The 21,014-nt window shown below is 45.5% G+C and overlaps 2 protein-coding genes across 2 annotated transcripts in view; one reads left to right on the top strand and one right to left on the bottom strand.

Moving 5' to 3' along the window:
* Window positions 1-221: 221 nt before the first annotated feature.
* Window positions 222-7,002, bottom strand: TIMM21 (translocase of inner mitochondrial membrane 21). Its single transcript, XM_044293339.1, has 6 exons — window positions 6,684-7,002; window positions 4,573-4,635; window positions 4,396-4,493; window positions 3,037-3,110; window positions 1,250-1,355; window positions 222-1,152 (listed from the first exon to the last, which is right to left on the bottom strand). Exons 1-6 carry the CDS (start codon window positions 6,889-6,891, stop codon window positions 1,051-1,053), a joined length of 651 nt encoding a protein of 216 aa, XP_044149274.1. The 5' UTR covers window positions 6,892-7,002; the 3' UTR covers window positions 222-1,050.
* Window positions 7,003-7,399: 397 nt separating this feature from the next.
* FBXO15 (F-box protein 15) overlaps window positions 7,400-21,014 on the top strand; it is a 212,957-nt gene continuing 199,342 nt past the window's right edge. The window contains exons 1-2 of the mRNA XM_044293183.1: window positions 7,400-7,443; window positions 18,874-19,017. Coding sequence (XP_044149118.1) covers window positions 18,902-19,017 — 116 coding nt within the window. The 5' untranslated portion in view covers window positions 7,400-7,443; window positions 18,874-18,901. The remainder of the gene's footprint in view (window positions 7,444-18,873; window positions 19,018-21,014) is intronic.

Here is a 21,014-nt window from a genome sequence, read left to right as displayed (position 1 = left end):
CAATAAGCCGAAAAAGAGGTGGATCCAGCGAGGAAAATCATATCTTCTTTTAATGTGGACAGTTGTCAATAAAGAAGATATGATTTTACTCGCTGGATCCACCTCCTTTTCTTCCAAGTTTCTCCAAGGTGTGGACACATCTTAGGATCCGAGCTTTGAGTCTACAAGCTATTCTCTTGGGAGCTGGACGTCCACCACATGTGAGATAAAGGAGCAGAAAATAACAAAACATTCTCATCCTTTATTCTCCAGATCGGTCATGTTTGCATACAATTAATTACCGTGCATAAGGTGATTTTAATGCCCCGATGTTCTTAAAGGGTTGTCCACTTTATTTTTTTTATATTGATTAGCTATCCTCCGGATCAGTCATCAATATCAGATCGGCGGGGGATCCGACTCCCAACACCATTAGCTGTTTGAAGAGGAGGAGGCACTTGTAGGAGCGTTGCCTTCTCTTTACTGTTTACCTGCTTGCTGTTGCAACGGCAGCAGTGAGCAGCTGTAATTACAACTGCTCCATCCCCAATCACTTCAATAGGACGGCTTCATGCTATTCACCTGAACAGGAAGGAGCTGCTGCATTGAAGTGAATGGGACGGTGTTGCTGTAACTACACCTGCTCACTGCTGCAGTTGTAACATCGAAGAGCCTGGTACAAGCGCCTCCTCTTCTTCAAACAGCTAATCGGTGGGGTTCCGGGAGTCCTGAGGATAGGTTATCAATAAATAAAATAAAAATAATAATAATATATAATAACAGACAACCCCTTTCAAAACATAAAAAGCACATAGTTAAGATGCAAAAAAAAAATAAATAAAAAATCACAATATGAACAATGTGTGTATCTGGCACAAGATTTCTGTTGTGGGCATAAAGGGTCAAGGAGTCTTCATATGCCAGTGGTACATGATTCATTTCAGTTCCCTTCTTCCAAACAAACGGATCACGATTCATTTGCAGCTCATCCTGGGCATTACATTTCCTGCCAAAGCAAGCCTTATGGCTTCCAACACTCCAGAAAAGCTTTTTCATTACCACAGTACTTTCCTAATCCATATACCGATTATCCTCCACAACAATGGTTCTGCGTGGAATAGTGTCGATGTCAACCACTATATACTGAAATTCATACTTCTTGCTTTGTGGGTTCTGCAAAATGACACGGAGACAGGGTCAGGGCTGATAATAGGAAGGAACGCATGTGTTTATGGGACTGGAGACAAATAATACAGATAACATAACATACCTCCTTCAAGTCCACATGCACGACTCCTTGCAATCTTGGCTCTGAACCTGAAATGTAGAACTTCAACCGCATGCACCTCAAGCCATCTTTCAGGTACTCACTGGAGCTAAATAAAGTACAAAAAGAGGGAACGATGACATGGAACATTCAAAAATATATTGCCACCATTGCACAGTAACATGCCGTTTTCCCCTGCACCATACACACCACAAAACAAGGACAGTTAGTAATTGTTGTATCGCAGGAATCGTGTGTCTATGTAGCCTCTACACTGCTGATATGGGCATAGAAGCATTTCGGCAGGAGCTGCTGACACAAAGTCAAGTCTACAATCTACATTAAAATCCAATGTATCCAAGCAATCCAAACACAATCTACGACCTACCAATCATACATTTGCGCCATTCTTACGGGATCATTCTTCCACACTTTTTTGCCTATGGCAATCGTTTTCTGAGAGGGGTCCAAAAGAACTGTGTGTGTGGATTGCATGGATAATCGAGCAACCTGAAAATTGGATTTGAGAGCAGAGTTCTTCTTCGATTATACCCATGGATTGGGAACCTATTCTTGCACGATAATTTCAGAGCAGCGTATCCCTTTAAAATTGTAGATTCTACTTGTGTGAAAACTAACTAAAATAAGTCCTTGCACCTGAACCTGCAAACATAATACCCAGGTACTCCTATTCAGAAACAGACACTTTTCTCTTTCCTATAAAAAGAAAAAGAAACAGCAAAAAAACTAAAAGCTGCACTACTTCATGTAAGGCTACTTTCACACTTGCGGCAGAGGAATATGGCAGGAAGTTCCGTCGCCAGTACAAGCTGCCTACTCTAGTGCAAGTGAAAGAAGTAGCATTTTTCACTTTAGTTCATTATTCCATTTCCATGTGTGATGCCAATAAACCAAAAAGATAGTGATTCTGTTTTGATGCCATTAGGAAGGCTCATGTGTCCCACATAACTAACATACAGACTAAGATATACTATGAAACAAAGGATAAGAAAACGATCCTACTTTGGAATGCATCATTCCAAAACACATCAATGACCCATGGTCCTGTAAGGGTTACATTAACCTTTTTGATGCAGGACCTGATCATACATCAAGCTAAGGCCTCATGCACACGACCATTGTTTTGGTCCACATGCAAGCTGCAGTTTTTGCGGCTTGGATGCGGACCCATTCACTTCAATAGGGCTGCAAAAGATGCGGACAGCACTCAGTGTGTGCTGTCCGCATCCGTTGCTCCGTTCCATGGTCCGCAAAAAAAATAAAAAATAATATAACAAACTATTCTTGTCCATTTTGTGGACAAGAAAAGACAGTTATATCAACTGCTGTCCGTGCCGTTCCGCAAATTGCGGAACGCACACGGACGCCATCTGTGTTTTGCAGACCGCAAAACAAACAACGGTCGTGTGTATGAGGCCTAAAAGCATTAGTGTTTTCTTTCTTTGGGTTATAATATGGGAAAATAAAAGGGATTGCAGAGGATATGGTTACAGTTACTGCCAAATGATTTCCCTGAAGGTGGCCATACGTTCTGGCGAGTACACTGTATTATCGTGTGCACCATGCACCCAATCATTATTCTTAAATATCTTGTTACGTTTCTTTGGGATTCAAGGAATATTACATTGCCTTATGGAGAGCGCCTAAACGTTGTGAAGAATCTCATAGGCCAGACAACGCTCCCCTGGATTACGTTTTAGTAACTAGCAATGCATTTCACAGCCAACTGTCTGTCTTGTAAATATGCAATACCTGTCCCTCCAACTTACGCAACATGCTGTCTTCTTCCACGCCTTGTGGTCTCTCCAAATGCCTTGATAGGTTCACCAAAAGCTCCAATAACCTGTAGAAATAAAAAGCAACCAACAAGATACGTAAATGTATGAACAACTGTTAACATTCATATTATAAGACTTTTAAAGGGAACCTGTCTTTTCTTCCTGAAGGCAGATGCAGCAAAAGTACTGAAAACGTTCTTTAATCCCCTGCCCTCGGCGCACTTCTCCACACATGCTTGAAGTGAAACGGGCAGCGGCCTCCTGGCTTCACGTGACGGTAACCACGCCCCCTTCCCCGTGACTGACAGCCGATGGTTTGGCTGGCTTTGCCGAACTCTCTGCATAAGCGCCGTCAGTCACAGCGAAGGGGGCGTGGTTACCGTGACTTGAAGCAAGAAGGCCGCTGCCCCTTCACTTCAAACATGTGTGGAGAAGCGCGCCGGAGGGGATTAAAGAACGTTTTCAGTACTTTTGCTGCATCGGCCTTTAGGAAGAAAGGCATCATCAGAAACGTACTTCTGGTGGCTTGGGAGGTGACAGGTTACCTTTAAAGCAAGAAGACGTTTTTAAAATCATGGTTTACATGTATTTTGGGCTAATAAACATTTTTTCAGTTTAAATTTATTAAAAATTTTGCACCGCTTAGCTTCTACATTTGGCTACAACATTTCACACTACATAGCAGTAGCAGAAAGTAGTTGACTGCTTCTTCCCCGAGACCCCTCTGAATTCTGCTCAATTCTCTTCTAAGCTGATTTATATCCAAATCGAGATTGAACTTTGACTTGGGCGTAAATCAGCGTAGAGCTCAGAGGGTGCCAGAGAATAAACCTCAGTTCCTGAATGAGCGTGGTGGATTTATCACATAACACTCTTCTGCTACTGCTATGTAGTGTGAAATACTGCAACTGCAGAAGCCAGTGAAAAAAGTTTACTAAAAACCTATTACAAAAATGTGTATTAGCCCCAAAAATGTTTACTAGCCCCAAGCGCTGAGTTCTCGATATCCACAAGCTCCGGCCACCCCCACCCCGAGTAACCGTTTTCTCTCTAAACTGTGCATGTCAATCAGCAGTGGATGGGGGGGGGCACCACTCATGAATACCAAGGACTCAATAGAGCAGGCAAAGCATGGCGAGAACTCCATCCTCTACTCCTGCCGCAGTAGGGAAACATGGCATGGTGGTCACTGAGTTACGCTGCCTGCAGATACCGCAGCTTAAAGGGGTTTACCGGGATCATGCATCATCTGGGTGAGGGTGGAAACAACCCTTTATGGCAGTCTTAACAGGTCATACGAATACGAGTTGTTTTTATGAGTCAACCCCTTTAACTAGGCATTGTGCTCACCTCGGGGTGCTTTCGGCACTTCTCAAATGCATTTCCATATAATTTACTAGGGCTCGATGAAGAAAACAGTTCTGTGAACACCACATATAAAAGTCCTCCTGCACGGTAAGACAAGGAAAGTTAGAGCACGCATATACACAAGTATGGCTGCAGAGACGGAGACGAGAGTCCACTTACCGGTAATTCCTGCCCCGATAAGAGCCACAATGAGATAGGTAAAGTCTCTTCCCGCTTCTTTCACTATAAGAAATGATAGGACAGTCCTTAGGATCAACAGACAGCAACAGTCACTCCCCGTTCTCTGGAGTACCACAGTTCATATTGTACCTCTTCTGGAGAAAGAGGAGGTCTCCTGCACAAACCTTGGGAGTGCCCCATATACTCACATCTCCCCTTTATTGCTCTTCTCTCTGGTGGTGGTGGTATTAGGATGTTGTATGGGAGCGCAGGAACGGGGAGAAGAGGGTATCTGAAGGTTTGGTCCAAGTTCTGCACACTCGGGGGGTTCATGTGAGGGGTCTGTATAACCTGGTTGGTTTTTAGTGGTCTGATGTGAGATGCATATTTATTAAGGTATATGGTCAGGGGTTTGGTCTGGATTATTTGCTCATTTGGGGGTTTGGAGAATCTGCATTGATTTATGGGTCTGTATTTGTTTCTGCTGTCTGACTTGGGGTCTGAGGTATAAGAGGGGGGGATGGTTGCAACTTTTAAATATCATCGTAACTTTTTTAGTCACAACTGCCATTTTTACGCTGCCCTTGCCAGTTTCTGAATAGTAGGAGTGGCAAGGATGGGGGGCATTGTTCCCAGCACATTTGTCACTTAAATAGGACCTTTCATCAGTTTTCCAAAAGTCTAATTAGGGTGTTACCTTATAGGGTGGCCCCCACTGATGCCATGGCTGTTTTCTTCTTTTTTTTTTAAAGACCGCTGTGGCCCATCGTTGATTTTGGCGCCTTGTATTATAATGAGGAGTATCGGAACAATGGTGAGGAGACCGAGTCTTTCTCAGTGGGCGTCTCCTTCTCCCTGGCTGTAGCGCTGTCCAATCGAAAAGCAGAGCGTCAAAGCCAGGGATGTTTTTTTTTTCTCCCTGGCTGTGACGCTCTGCGATTGGACAGTGCTACAGCCAGGGAGAAGGAGACGTCCATTGAGAAATCCTGGCGTCTCCTCCTCCCTGTTCCGATGCTAGTAATTAGCATACTGAGCGGGGAAAATACCGGAGGGCACAGCGGGCGAACAGAGTGGCGCCCAGGAATAATAGTAAGCACTATAGGATCCCCACTTTATTCCCTACCTAACGGGCTACTTATCTTATAAAGTCTGGACCCATAAAAGGTCCACTTTAAGCCAGGAAATGGCGCAAATAATGGCTGAAATTTATGGCAGTTTCATAGGTTTCAGACTTGAGCGCGGAGTGCCAGAGGATGAGGCCGTATCAATGCCGTTGTAGCACACGCCAGTCTTGATAAATCAGGGCCTATATCTTCATTTAGGGGCTCTGTTGTGGGGTCTCCATTCATTCTGGGTTGTCATTCCGGCGGCAAGGTCGGATTCAGTGCCAACGCATGAACCTACCCCAAGGAGGGATTCAGATGTGCTCCATGGATGGTTTTTAATCTACCGTGAGGTATTTCCGTGTAGGATACAGATCTGGCGGCCGATGGAGACAACTGTATCCAGGTCCGTGATGCATGAACCAAAGTAGTGCACGCCCTGGAGGGGTGACTGGCACTAGTGTTGAGCGAACTTCTGTTTTCAAGTTTGGCGTACAAGTTTCGGGTTATCTAAGAATTCCGTTACCACGGACCACAAGTAGTGTTGAGCGAACTTGTTTTTTTTAAGTTCTCCGTCCAAAGTTCGGGTTAGCGAAGAATCCTGGTATGGATTCCACTACCACGGACCATAATGGAATTTGGAATCCATAACGGGATTCTTCGATAACCCGAACTTTGGACGCAGAACTTAAAAAAACATGTTGGCTCAACACTAACCACAAGTTATGGTCCGCGGTAGCAGCATCCATAACGTTATTCTTGGATAAGCCACCGAACTTGAAAACATAAGTTCGCTGATCCCTAACTGGCACCACCGACTTCTATGGGTCTGGAAAACATGGCCATCTGAATGAGGCCTCACAGCGCACCAGACACACTGCTGCACTTTAAACAAAACATTCCTATATTCATGGAGACCCCCTTTAAAAAAAAAAAAGAAAAAAAAAAGGAGTTTGTTGGGTGACAACTGGGAATGAGCCCCCACACAGAGGAACAAGAGGCAGGTACCTTTCTGGGCTGCGGTCAGTGGAGGGGCCCCTTCAGCCTTGACTTGCAGATTAGTGCGCTTGTTCTGCTCCCGAACCTGGGGCAAGCGCCTGCCTGTGAAGAAGTGCTGCACCCGGCCGATGGAGGGCGCCCTCCAGCTGTGGGGCGGGCAGTACAGGAGCGGCTGACCCCTCACCGCTGCCCTCCACAGATACTGGCACAGACTCATGACTCCCTCCAGTTCCCAGCATGCCAGTCACTCAATGAACTTGATGTGTCCTGTGTGCTGCTGCAGCAGGCCCCGCTGCTCACCGCCGCACTGCCCTCTGGGTGATGTAGTTCTAGGCCTGCGCTGAGAACAGGACTACGTTTCCCGGCATACACAGTGCGCCCTCAGCCAGTCACAGGACTGTATCATAGGACTTATCCGTTCGTACAGTCCTTGCCGTGCGCTGGAGGATTCTGGGAATCCGTGAAAAGCTGCCATGGCCGGGTGTGCATATTGTAGTGAACGGTATGTACTAAGGTGTAGGAGTAGCGTCCCTCGCCTTGGATCGCAGCAGTCCTAGCCGGTGCAGCCTACACGGCACAGCCATAATAAACGATAGCAGATGCCTGCATACATAGCAATGGTCTGTCATCCACAGTAACACAACAGGCAGTACGTGCTGCTCAGTACATGGCCACTAGGGGGCGGCGGAGAGCCCTCCCACATAGAGCCCTCCCACAGGAGATGCTGCTAATCTCCAGTGGTTACCGGCGCACGGAAGAGTACACACAGGTGAGGAGAACATGGCGACTGTGCTAGAAACTAATGGTAGAGTTAGCACCACTGTGGGCATGTGCTGCCAGGCGGCGTACAGCCCTCGTGCAGGTACAATAGCATCCAATCAGGTAGTTGCTTACAGTTTCAAACTTACTCTGTCACAATAAAAACTGGACTCTGATTGGTTGCAGTGGGCCCTATGAATGCCTTGTATGTACTACTACATTTCTATAAAGTGCGTTAGACTCAGCCCTTTATGGGCCATGGTGCTGCCCCCTCACCCTGTCTTATCACACCTTGGGGCTAATCTTTGGACTGGAAGTGATGGCGACCCACCCGCTGAAATCGTTCACTGGCCTCAGCCGTGGTAACTGACCACAGTGACTCAATGGTACCGTGCTGCTTGGGGACATGTCACCAATGAGGCCAGTCAATGGCTGTGGCCATAGAAAGGTCACGGGACCTGAAGCAAATGGGGTGGTAGCCTCCCTTTAGGAAATGAGGGGCTTTCAAAATGTTTTTATTTTTTTGAATGATGTAGTAGGAGCCGAGTGTACTTAGCATCGGGCTGTAGCGGTGCTCCTAGTACAACAGCCAGCCCCTCGGTGCTCCAACTAATACATACATATACAAGTAATGATCTGCAGCTGTTCAAGTACTAATGTATTGTGATTGTCCATATTGCTTCCCTTGTTGGCTAGATTAATTTTTCCATCACATCATACACCTCTCATTTCCATGGTTATGACCACCCTACAGTCCAGCAGCAGCGGCCGTGCTTACATATCATAGACAAAAGTGCTGGACTATGCGCACTCCTGCCATCCTGGCCACCAGAGGTCGCAGTAACGCCTGTAAAAGTGTCATAGACTCCTGTATAGGCAGTTTAACTTCCTAAAAAATGTCTAATGCGTATGAATACGCACAATAATTTCACTGCCATTCATGAGCGCACTGAGTGCTGTGAACGGCACAGGCAGCACAGCAATACCGCTAGTGCCTGCACAGTACAGAGCTTTATTAGGGAGGAGGCTGCTGATTTGCCAGTATCAGCGGGCTGCTGTGCCATTGTCTGCTCCTCTCACACCCCCTTCTCCCGCACGCTGAACGCAGCAGCATCATCCAATTCATTCATTATGAAAAAGGGCGGCACTCGCCACCCCCGCGCCATTGCTGGCTGCTGATAAAGGGAAAGCATGGCAGGAACGGAGCCTCTACTGAGCAAAGACCATGTGCCCAGGTGATGTCACGCCAGAGGTCCCAGCGTGCCCTGCAGGCTTCTATCTGCTGCTGGGAGCTCAACGTGGACTCAGCATATGAATGGAAAAACTAATAGCCAAGAGGCTAAAGAAAACCCTGCTTCTGACCCTTCCGTTAAAACATAACTTTTATTTGATTGCTCTGATACCTAAACACCTAAAGGAAAAAAAGAATGTTAGGCCTCTTTCACACGGCCGTCATGTTTTTTGCCCGGATAAGATGCGGGTGCGTTGCGGGAAAATGCGTGATTTTTCAGCGCGAGTGCAAAACATTGTAATGCGTTTTGCACGCGCGTGAGAAAAATCGGCATGTTTGGTACACAAACCCGAACTTCTTCACAGAAGTTCGGGTTTGGGTTAGGTGTTCTGTAGATTGTATTATTTTCCCTTATAACATGGTTATAAGGGAAAATAATAGCATTCTTAATACAGAATGCATAGTAAAATAGCGCTGGAGGGGTTAAAAAAATAAATAAATCATTTAACTCACCTTAATCCACTTGATCGCGCAGCCGGCATCTCCTTCTGTCTTCATCTTTGCTGTGCACAGGAATAGGACCTTTGATGACGTCACTGTGCTCATAACATGGTCCAATCACATGGTTCATCACCATGGTGAGGGACCATGTGATTGGATCATGTGATGTGACGTCACCACAGGTCCTTAGCCGGCAGCTCAACATTACAGAAGAAGACAGAGATCCGCAACTACGCGATCAAGTAGACACGGTGAGTTAATTTTTTTTAATTTTTAACCCCTCCATCACTATTTTACTTTGCATTCTGTATTCAGAATGCTATTATTTTCCCTTATAACCATGTTATAAGGGAAAATAATACAGATCGGGTCCCCAGCCCGATTGTCACCTAGCAACCATGCGTGAAAATCGCACCACATCCGCACTTGCTTGCGGATGCTTGCGATTTTCACACGGCCCCATTCACTTCTATGGGGCCTGCTTTGCGTGAAAAATGCAGAATATAGAGCATGCTGCGATTTTCACGCAACGCACAAGTGATGCACAGCCCTATAGAAATGAATGGGTCGGGATTCAGTGCGGGTGCAATGCGTTCAGTTATAGGACAGTCTTGTACACAATATATCGGACTGTTGCACAGTATAGTCCTCTCTGTGATCTCTAGACATTGCGCTCCATACATAAACCATATGGGAAAGTAGACCTCTCAGTGGTCTGGGGTACTTACATAGAAAAACTAATAGCCAAGAGGCTAAGCAAAACCCTGTGTCCAACCCTTATGGTAAAACATAACTTTCATTTGATTGCTCTAATACCTAAACACCTACAGGGGAAAACAAGCTGCTGTTTCTCTAGATGACCTTATGTTGATAGTAGTGTTAATAGAATTTCAAAGGTCTATAAAAGTAGGGTACCTTCTCTATTAACACTACTATCAACATAAGGTCCTCTAGAGATAAGTTGCCTCAAAACCAGCTCCAAAACAGCCTCTTATTCATTTCAATCGGAAGCAGCACTTTTTTTTTTTTTTTTTTTACAGCAGCATGCTGAATTTTCCATTGAAATGAATTGAAAGCTGGAAAAAACAGCTCCAAATAAGTCCATGAGTTTATTTTTGTGCATTTTCCCAGCTTTTTTTGTGCAGATCTGGTCAGAAAACCTGAAGCAGAAAACACTGCTTTGTAATGAAGTGAGCACCCATTGATTTAAAAAAATGCATAAAAAAATGCAAAAAAATAAAATAAAAAATGCGTATTCTGCGCTGATTTAAAAAAAAAAAAAAAAATGATTGGTGGGGGCGCCGGGTGTTGGACCCCTGCCAATCTGATATAGATGACCTATCCTGAGGCTAGGTCATCAATATTAAAAGCCTGGACAAACCCCTTTAAAGAGTTTTCCGGGCTTTTACTATTGATGACCTATCCTCAGGATAGGTCATCTATATCATATCGGCAGGGGTCCGACAGCAGGCACCCCTGTGATCAGCTGTATGAGGTGACGGTGCTCGCAGTGCGCATGTGCCGTCTCCTCCTGTCCGGTGATGGTTTGCCATAGACAGCAGTGGTGAACCTATTAGCTACCCCACTGCTCCCCCCCCCCCCCCCCCGTCTCCTCCTCCAGGCTGACTGAGATCACAGCCAGCTGAAGGGGGGTGGGCTGCTTTTAACCCTACGTATCTCGGGCACTGTAGAAGCTAGAGATGTGAGCCCGGTTTAAACCTTCCAAAGCACTAAAACAAAACCTGCATTAGCTCCTGTACATCAGGAGATGTAGCCTTTAAAAATTGGGCCGGGAGTGAAAGCAGCCAAACCCACTTTCAGTTGCTATCACTCCCGACCTGAACTCTAAAGGCTATTGGGGTCATTTATTATACTGAAATACGGTGTATTGGAGGTGCAGATTGCGCCGCAATCTGCGACTTTTCCCTGGTCACGCCAGGTCTAAAATTATGGGCGGGGAAGGGGACGGGCTGGCAGGGCCATCTTATTTACTATTTTCTACAACTTTTTCAGGCATAGGAAAAGGTCTAAATGTAGGACAGCTAGGAAGCTGTCTTATGTTTAGAACTGGCGCTGGATGCGCAGATGTTTTGGAGAGGCTGGTACCTCTTCATAACTTTGACGGATCCACAGCAAGCTATAGGGCTTTATTAAGACTGGCGTCTAAAACGCTGGTCTTAAAAATGGTCTTAATATATGTGCCCCTATATCTCTATGTAGAGAAGATAATGCTGCGATCCTGGTCTCGTCTTTAACCCCCTTCTCTACGTGCTGGAGCGATTGGCAAACATGGCGCATACAGCGGGTGTCCTGACCGGCGGGTCTCTGCTGAGTCAAACAAAAGAGAGCCGTGGCTAATGACCGTGACCGGCAATAATGCAGATCACAGTCGTTAAAGCCTTAAGATGCCGTGATCTCTGCGGCGAATGAGGATGTCATTAATGTAATTCAATACCCTAGGTCTCACTGAAGAGACCAAAGGTATTAAAGCTGCAATTCCTATTTTGGCAAGCAGGTGGCAGGCCAGCACAACAAATGAGCAATTATGAACAATAAATGGATGAATAAATAAAATTTTGTAAGCTTAAACAAAAGATTCAAAATCATAACAAAAAAGTTAAAAAAAAAACTGACAAAAAATATATAAAAAATTATAAAAGTTTAAATCACCCCACTTTACGTAAAATAAAAAATAAATGCATAAATAACAAAAAATACAAACACTATGGCTGGTTTCACATGGGCGTTGCGGGAAAAGGTGCAGGTGCGTTGCAGGAACACGCGTGATTTTTCAACGCGAGTGCAAAACATTGTAATGCGTTTTGCACTCGCGTGAGAAAAATCGCGCATGTTTGGTACCCAAAGCCGAACTTCTTCACAGAAGTTCGGGCTTGGGATCGGTGTTCTGTAGATTGTATTATTTTCCCTTATAACATGGTTATAAGGGAAAATAATAGCATTCTGAATACAGAATGCAAAGTAAAATAGCGCTGGAGGGGTTAAAAAAAAATCCAAAATAATTTAACTCACCTTAATCCACTTGATCGCGCAGCCGGCATCTCCTTCTGTCTTCAACTTAGCTGTCTGCAGCAACAGGACCTGTGGTGACGTCACTCCGGTCATCACATGGTCCAATCACATGATCTTTTACCATGGTAATGGATCATGTGATGGACCATGTGATGACCGGAGTGACGTCACCACAGCTCCTGTTACTGCACACAGCTAAGATGAAGACAGAAGAGATGCCGGCTGCGCGAACAAGTGGATTAAGGTGAGTTAAATTATTATTTATTATTTTTTTAACCCCTCCAGTGCTATTTTACTATGCATTCTGTATTCAGAATGCTATTATTTTCCCTTTATTACCATGTTATAAGGGAAAATAATAATGATCGGGTCTCCATCCCGATCGTCTCCTAGCAACCGTGCGTGAAAATCGCACCGCATCAGCACTTGCTTGTGGATGCTTGCGATTTTCACGCAACCCCATTCATTTGTATGGGGCCTGCGTTACGTGAAAAACATACAATATAGAGCATGCTGCGATTTTCACGCAACGCACAAGTGATGCGTGAAAATCACTGCTCATGTGAACAGCCCCATAGAAATAAATGGGTCGGGATTCAGTGCGGGAGCAATGCGTTCAACTCGCGCATCGCATCCGTGCGGAATACTCGCCCGTGTGAAAGGGGCCTATGGGTATAACCGTGACCGAAAATGCCTGAACTATAAAAATATAAACATATTTTTCCAATATGGCGAATGACATAATGGAAAATAGGGTCTAAAATGTGATCAAAAAGTCACACACTCTCCAAAATGGTATAAAAACTACAGTTTGTGCCACACAAAATTAGCCCTTACACAGCTCAGTAGATATAACTATAAAAAAGTTATGGGGGTCAGAATATGGTGATGTAAAAAAAAAAAAAGTTTTTTCTCAAAGTTTTAAGAACCAGCTTTATAATAATTACAGCACAGGCCTTGAAAAGAGTCAAATCTACTTGAGAAGAGTCATGGTTATTCATAATCTCCTGCACTCCCCGCCCATCTACCGATGGTTGACAGTTCTCTCTTAGAGAGAAAGTGAGAAAACTAGGTAGAAGACTGTGAGTCATCAGCATTTGGGCAGGGAGAGCAGGATTTCATGAATAACCATGACTCTTCTCAGGTGGCCGTGACTCTTTTCCAGGCCCAGTCTGCAATGATTGTGATGTTGCTTCTCGGCAACCACTTACTTTTAACTTATAAATGACAGACTGCTGAAATCAACTTTGTCTCTACTTTATGCTGCCTTTAGTATGGGCAGCATAAAGTTGATGATGGATTCCCTTTTACTGATTGGTTCTCCCCTTTAATTCTGTGTAATAGTTCATAAGTTTCCCTTGTAATGAAGTGGGTTAGAGATAGTGCCCATCCCCTTTGTGCTGATAAGAACACATACCTGAGTGATCTCCGAAACATGCGTGCTACACACTGGAGGAGGGGCTAACAGGTTAAACCATTATGATACACATTACTAGGGATGTCCCGATACCAGTATTGGTATCGGGACCGATACTGGACATTTGCAGAGTACTTGTACTCGTGCAAATGTCCCCGATACCACTGCCGATACCTGCTGGCCGCTTGCGGCGGCGCTCTCAGCAGTTCGGCGCGGGGGAAGGAATTCTGTGACTCGCATTACCGGCACCTGACCTCTGAGAGGACGCTGTGATCCACGCAATTAACCCCTCAGGTGTGGCACCTGAGGGGTTAATTGCACGGATCACAGCGTCCTCTCAGAGGTCGGGTGCCGGTAATGTTCTTCAGTCTCTGCATTGGTGGCAGTGGGCAGTGCGCCCCCCCTCCCCAGTATTAATCATTGTATGTTAGTGAGCAGCATTATACTCACGTGCGCCGTGGCAGCCGGGCGCTCCTTCTTCTCATAGATCTGTGCGGCACATTGCTAATGCTATAAGCATTAGCAATGCGCCGCACAGACAGAAGGAGCGCCCGGCGTCCACGGCGCACGTATTAGCAATGCGTCGCACAGACAGAAGATGGAGCGCCCGGTGGCCACCGCGCACGTGAGTATAATGCTGCTCACTGACATACCATGGCAGCTAGGACTTCTGCAGCGTCCTGGCTGCCATGGTAACCGATCGGAGCCCCAGTATTACACTGCTGGGACTCCGATCGGAACTGCCCACTGCCACCAATGATGGGGGGGAGGAGGAGGGGGACCCTGTGGCCACTGCCACCAATGATTAATACTGGGGAGGGAGGGAGGGAGGGGGGGCCCACTGCCACCAATGATGGGGGAGGAGGGGGACCCTGTGGCCACTAATACTAGGGGGGGGGGGGGTTGAGTTACCAGAGGGGGCTGATAGGGGGGTTGAGTTACCAGAGGGGGCTGATAGGGGGGTTGAGTTACCAGAGGGGGCTGATAGGGGGGTTGAGTTACCAGAGGGGGCTGATAGGGGGGTTGAGTTACCAGAGGGGGCTGATAGGGGGGTTGAGTTACCAGAGGGGGCTGATAGGGGGGTTGAGTTACCAGAGGGGGCTGATAGGGGGGTTGAGTTACCAGAGGGGGCTGATAGGGGGGTTGAGTTACCAGAGGGGGCTGATAGGGGGGTCGAGTTACCAGAGGGGGCTGATAGGGGGGTTGAGTTACCAGAGGGGGCTGATAGGGGGGTTGAGTTACCAGAGGGGGTTGATAGGGGGGTTGAGTTACCAGAGGGGGCTGATAGGGGGGTTGAGTTACCAGAGGGGGCTGATAGGGGGGTTGAGTTACCAGAGGGGGCTGATAAGAGGGAGAGGCTGGGGTGCTGATGGGGGGCTGGGGTGCTGACCAGAGGCTGGGGGCTGTTTTTTGGACTTTTGGTTGGTCAGTGGTCACAAAATAAATGTGTTATTTATTTAATTGTTATAATTGGTATCGGTAATTGGTATCAGTGAGTACTTAAAGGGACTCTGTCACCAGTTTCTAATCCCCACTTCCCTGTCCATGGAGCCCTTGTGATTACTAAGGTGTTGTTATAAGCTAAATCTGCTGGCTCGTTTTGATAAAAAAACGTTTTATCTAACCTGTCAGTCATAAAGTTAAGGTGCCCAGGGCGTTTCTCATGTCCTGAAGATGCCGCCCGCCGCCGTTGGTGCCCAGCTCCTCCTCTGCTCTCGTCAGCGCCGCCTGAAAATCATGAGATACGCCTCCGGCTCTCCCTCACTCCCCCCTCCTTCTTTTCTAAGATCCCGCGCGTGCGCACAGGCCTGTGCCTGATGCGCCCGTGCGGACTTTTCGGTTCAGCCTCATTGAGCGAAGTGCGCATGTGCGAGCACTTCGCTCAACCTCCCGATAACGCGAACACTGCCGCACGCGCGGGATCTTAGAAAAGAAGGAGGGGTACTTGTACTCGGTCTAAAAAAAATGGTATCGGGACATCCCTACACATTACCTTAGCAGACCCCACCAGGCTCTCTATTCTAGGTAGGATTTGATTATAATTGCCCTATCTCTCTTGTACACCCTGGGGTGTCAGTCATGTGTTATTACGGGGTAGACAGCCTTGGGTTTTAGCATGATCGACGGAATTTCCACCCCAATTAGGCTAATGATCCTTATTTACTTTTTATTATTCTGTATGTGATTTCTTTGTGTTATCGTGCATTTAATCACTTAGTAAATATATCAGGGTACTTTCACACTAGCGTTTTTCTTTTCCGGCACTGAGAAAAGTACTGATCAGTATCATCCCCATGCATTCTGAATGGAGAGAAATCCGTTCAGGATGCATCAGGATGTCTTCAGTTCAGTCACTGAACAGCGTTTTGGATCCGCAGACCGGTAAAAATGTGAAAAAAATATAACTGATCCGTTTCTCCGGATGACATCCGGAAATATGGATCCGTTCTTGCAATGCATTTGTAAGACGGATCCGCATCCGGATCCGTCTACAAATGCTTTCCTTTTGCATGCAGATTGTTGGATCCGGCAGGCAGTTCCGGTGACAGAACTGCTTGCCGGATCACTCTGCTGCAAGTGTAAGGCTACTTTCACACTAGCGTTCGATCGGATCCGTTCTGAACGGATCCGATCATAATAATGCAGACGGAGGCTCCGTTCAGAACGGATCCGTCTGCATTATTTTTAGCATATAACAGCTAAGTGTGAAAATAGCCTCGTACGGATCCGTCCAGACTTTCAATGTAAAGTCAATGGGGGACGGATCCGCCTGAAGATTGAGCCATATTGTGGCATCTTCAAACGGATCCGTCCCCATTGACTTACATTGTAAGTCTGGACGGATCCGCACTCCTCCGCACGGCCAGGCGGACACCCGAACGCTGCAAGCAGCGTTCAGCTGTCCGCCTGTCCGTGCGGAGGCGAGCGGAGCGGAGGCTGAACGCCGCCAGACTGATGCAGTCTGAGCGGATCCGCTCCATTCAGACTGCATCAGGGCTGGACGGCTGCGTTCGGGTCCGCTCGTGAGCCCCTTCAAACGGAGCTCACGAGCGGACCGACGAACGCTAGTGTGAAAGTAGCCTAAAAGTAGCCTAATTATTTCTCAAATCTTTCAAATTCACTTTACGTTACAAATGGTGGCAGCAGTGAAATTTGAGCAATGACCTAACCCCTTAGGTGAAAATAAAAAAATTTAAAGTGTCAAAAAAGCCATTGTTTGTCACCTTACATCGCAAAAAGTATAATACCAAGCGATCAAAAAGTCATGCACCCTAAAATATCAATCAAACCGTGATCTCATACTGAAATAAATTAGCCCCTACATAAGACAGTCGCCAACATTTTTTAAAACTATGGCTTTCAGAATATGGAGACACAAAAAAATAAAAAAAATTCAAAAATGCTTTATTATGTAAAACTGAAACAAACAACCCAAAAATATTTGGTATCGTCGCGTCCGTAACAACCTGCTCTATAAAAATACCACATGATCTAACCTGTCAGATGAACTTTGTAAATAACAAAAAAAACGGTGCCAAAACAGCAATTTTTTGTTACCTTGCTCCACAAAAAGTGTAATATAGAGCAACCAAAAATCATATGTACCCTAAAAAAGTACTAACAAAACTGCCACCTTACTCCTTAGTTTCCAAAATGGGGTCACTTTTTGCGAGTTTCCACTTGAGGGGTACACCAGCGGGTCTTTAAATGTGACATAGCAACTTAAAATTATCTCCGTAAAATCTGCCTTCCAAAAACCATATGGTGTTCCTTTTCTTCTGCGCGCTGCCGTGTGCCCGTACAGCAGTTTACAACCACATATTGGGTGTTTCTGTAAACTACAGAATCGGGGCAATAAATACTGAGTTTTGTTTGGCTGTTAACCCTTGCTTTATTACTGGACAAAATGGATTAAAATGGAAAATCTGCCAAAAATTTTAATTCTATAATTTCATCTACATTTTCCTTTAATTCTTGTGGAACACCTAAAGGGTTAAGAAAGTTTGTAAAATCAGTTTTGAATACTTTGAAGGGTGTAGTTTCTAAAATTTGGCAATTTTTTGGGTGGTTTCTTTTATGTAAGCCTCACAAAGTGACTTCAGACCTGAACTGGTACTTAAAAAGTGGGTTTTGGAAATTTACGGAAAAATTTCAAGATTTGCTTCTTAACTTCTAAGTCTTCTAATGTCCCAAAAAAAGAAATTGTAATTTACAAAATGATCCAAACATGAATTAGACATATGGGAAATTTAAAGTAATAACTATTTTAGGAGGTATAACTATCTGTTTTAAAAGCAGAGAAATAGAAATTTAGAAAATTGCAAATTTTTCAAAAATTTGGGTAAATTATGTATTTTTTTTATAAATAAAAAATACTTATTTTGACTCAATTTTACTACTGTCGTGAAGTACAATATGTTACGAGAAAACAATCTCAGAATGGCCTGGATAAGTAAAAGCGTTTTAAAGTTGTTACAACATAAAGTGACACTGGTCAGATTTGCTAAAAATGGCCTGGTTCTTAAGGTGAAAAATGGCAGGGTCCTTATGGGGTTAAAGGGAATCTGTTGGCAGCTTTGACAATACTAAACTGATGACCACACTTGGAAGAGGCTGGGGACAGCACTGCAAACATACCTTTTGTGGAACTTTTCTCATCAGGAGTGGTGTGAATATGAACTTTTATTCTGAGAGTCTACACCTTAATTGCACTGGAGGCAGAGCATTGCTGTGAGATGTCCCCTCCCCTCTGCTTTAAGTGACAGCTTTGGTGGTCTCCTGATTGAATGCTACAACTGTCACTCAGACCAGAGGGAGGGGCTGTGAAACAGCTCAGTGCAGAGCCATTACGTTTTTCTTGTATTTTTGTGAAGGGAAGGATAGAGCAGTGTGCATTCAGTAGATCTGATTGCAACCACTGCTCAAGTGCAGCGTGTGAATGCAGTCTTATGTTTCCCTATGATTGTCTTTTATGTGGGTACATTACTTTGTGCTTAATGGAGGCACTGTGGCTGACTGCATATTTTGGACAACTGTATTTGAAGTACATGTTCCCTCTGCATATATCCCCCCCAAAAGCAGATCTTGCCTGAAAGAAGAATGAAAAACCTTTAGTTTGGGATCCAGGGGATTTTTTTTTTCTGGGATCCAGTACAGTTTTAGTTTTTGAAATGTATGACAGGAGCACAGGGCCTTGCTGAATGTGATGTGTGGAACGTGTGAGACTCGCCACCAAAAGTCTTCTGTATTTTTCATTTTAGGTGACTTTTTTCAGACCTTCACTATACAATGGCATCAGGGCGTGGTTGGATTCATCAACAGCACAACAAGAGCGAGCAGAGACCTAGACCAGCTGCACAGACGCTGCCGCCTCGAACTCCTACTTTAAGAGAACAGCATAGATGGTAATTGATGGTTTTGTAGGTCTGCTGCACCAGTTCTATTTCATAGGCATGATTTATAGCAGACATTTCTGGCAATCTCTCAGGATAGAAGTGGTTGTCTGTGTGACGTCTGGATGTCATGGAAGCATGGAAGATCACACTTCTTCTGCATTAGAAACATATGGTGTGCCACTGAAAGGGAGGCTGTCACCATCATCGTATCTATTATCTGCAGTAATATATGAGTAGTACTGCGGATAAGGACTTTTTTCTTCCTGCCCCCCTGTACCCACTGTCAGGGTTTAAGCTGCACTGAAATACATTGTTGGGTTTGCTGCGCATGCGCACAGCAGTCCTCTACGTTCTATTACTGCTGCACACCAGTCCAGACTGTGCTCATCAGCACAGCTTTCAGTGCTGACAGACAAAGAATGGAGGGCAGTAGGAAAATAAAAAAAAAGTGATCTGGACTCCTTATGTGCAGTACTGCTCATGTATGAATGCAGGTAATGGTTGGGGTTGTCTCACCTCAGACATTGGGGGCATATTGCCACCTTTGGGACTCGCACCTATCTTCAGAACAGAGCCCACAAAGTGAAGGAGGGCGCACCGCGCATGTGCGACCACACTCTATTCATTCCTTTGGGAGCACTGAAAAAAGCCAAGTGGCGCGCTCGGTTATTTGCGGCCACCGCTCTATTCACTTCTATGGGGCTCGGTGCTCTCCTATAGGAATGAATGGAGGGCGGCCATGCATGCATAGTGAACTATTCTAAAGATAGGTGCGGGTCCCAGAGTTGGGACCCGTATCTATTAGACATTGAGGGCATATCCTAGCAATATTCCCCCAATGTCTGAGGTGAGACAACCCCCTTTAAACAGAGGTGGTCAAGATGAGACAACCCCTTTAAAAAAGTACTTACAGTCATTCATGGATTCAGTACACACCAGGGTCATCTAAAGAGGAAGGCTATCAAATTCAGATGGCTATTATGTACGGTGCTGCTCAGCCTACCCTCCACATAGAAGTCCTTGAGGCCACAGTGCTCTTAGGTCACACCATGTTAATGAGCTACCTTGTACAGATACATTAGCCTTAGGCCCCATGCACACGGCCGTGTTTCACAGCCGTGTGCGGGCCGTGGAACCGCGGCCTGGATCCCTCCTGAGAGCAGGAGCGCACGGCGTCACTGGTTGCTATGACGCCGTGCGCTCCCTGCTGCCGGCACAGTACAGTAATACACTGGTATAGATCATACCAGTGTATTACTGTATTGCGGCGGCAGCAGGGAGCGCACGGCGTCATAGCAACCAGTGACGCCGTGCGCTCCTGCTCTCAGGAGGGATCCAGGCCGCGGTTCCACGGCCCGCACACGGCTGTGAAACACGGCGGTGCATGGGGCCTTAAGAAAATGGGTAGCCAAATTTATACTGTACAGTATAGTGCACATTTTAAACAGGAAAAAGTTATATATATATACAGGTCCTTCTCAAAAAATTAGCATATTGTGATAAAGTTCATTATTTTCTGTAATGTACTGACAAACATTAGACTTTCATATATTTTAGATTCATTACACACCAACTGAAGTAGTTCAAGCCTTTTATTGTTTTAATATTGATGATTTTGGCATACAGCTCATGAAAACCCCAAATTCCTATCTCTAAAAATTAGCATATCATGAAAAGGTTCTCTAAACGAGCTATTAACCTAATCATCTGAATCAACTAATTAACTCTAAACACCTGCAAAAGATTCCTGAGGCTTTTAAAAACTCCCAGCCTGGTTCATTACTCAAAACCGCGATCATGGGTAAGACTGCCGACCTGACTGCTGTCCAGAAGGCCATCATTGACACCTCAAGCAAGAGGGTAAGACACAGAAAGACATTTCTGAACGAATAGGCTGTTCCCAGAGTGCTGTATCAAGGCACCTCAGTGGGAAGTCTGTGGGAAGGAAAAAGTGTGGCAGAAAACGCTGCACAACGAGAAGAGGTGACCGGACCCTGAGGAAGATT

The sequence above is a fragment of the Bufo gargarizans genome, chromosome 5, assembly GCF_014858855.1.
Source record: "Bufo gargarizans isolate SCDJY-AF-19 chromosome 5, ASM1485885v1, whole genome shotgun sequence".
Taxonomy (NCBI): domain Eukaryota; kingdom Metazoa; phylum Chordata; class Amphibia; order Anura; family Bufonidae; genus Bufo; species Bufo gargarizans.
The sequence above is the reverse complement of the archived record's forward strand: the minus strand, read 5'-3'. Positions and strand labels throughout refer to the sequence as shown.

What these genes read in the sequence shown, in the direction of transcription:
- TIMM21 (XM_044293339.1), bottom strand. Translation starts at nt 6,891, where the DNA reads ATGAGTCTGTGCCAGTATCTGTGGAGGGCAGCGGTGAGGGGTCAGCCG. An exon ending in TATCGGGGCAGGAATTACCG is followed by an intron (nt 4,494 to 4,572) that starts GTAAGTGGACTC and finishes CTTACCGTGCAG; the next exon opens with GAGGACTTTTATATGTGGTG. An exon ending in AGTGCCGAAAGCACCCCGAG is followed by an intron (nt 3,111 to 4,395) that starts GTGAGCACAATG and finishes TTATTTCTACAG; the next exon opens with GTTATTGGAGCTTTTGGTGA.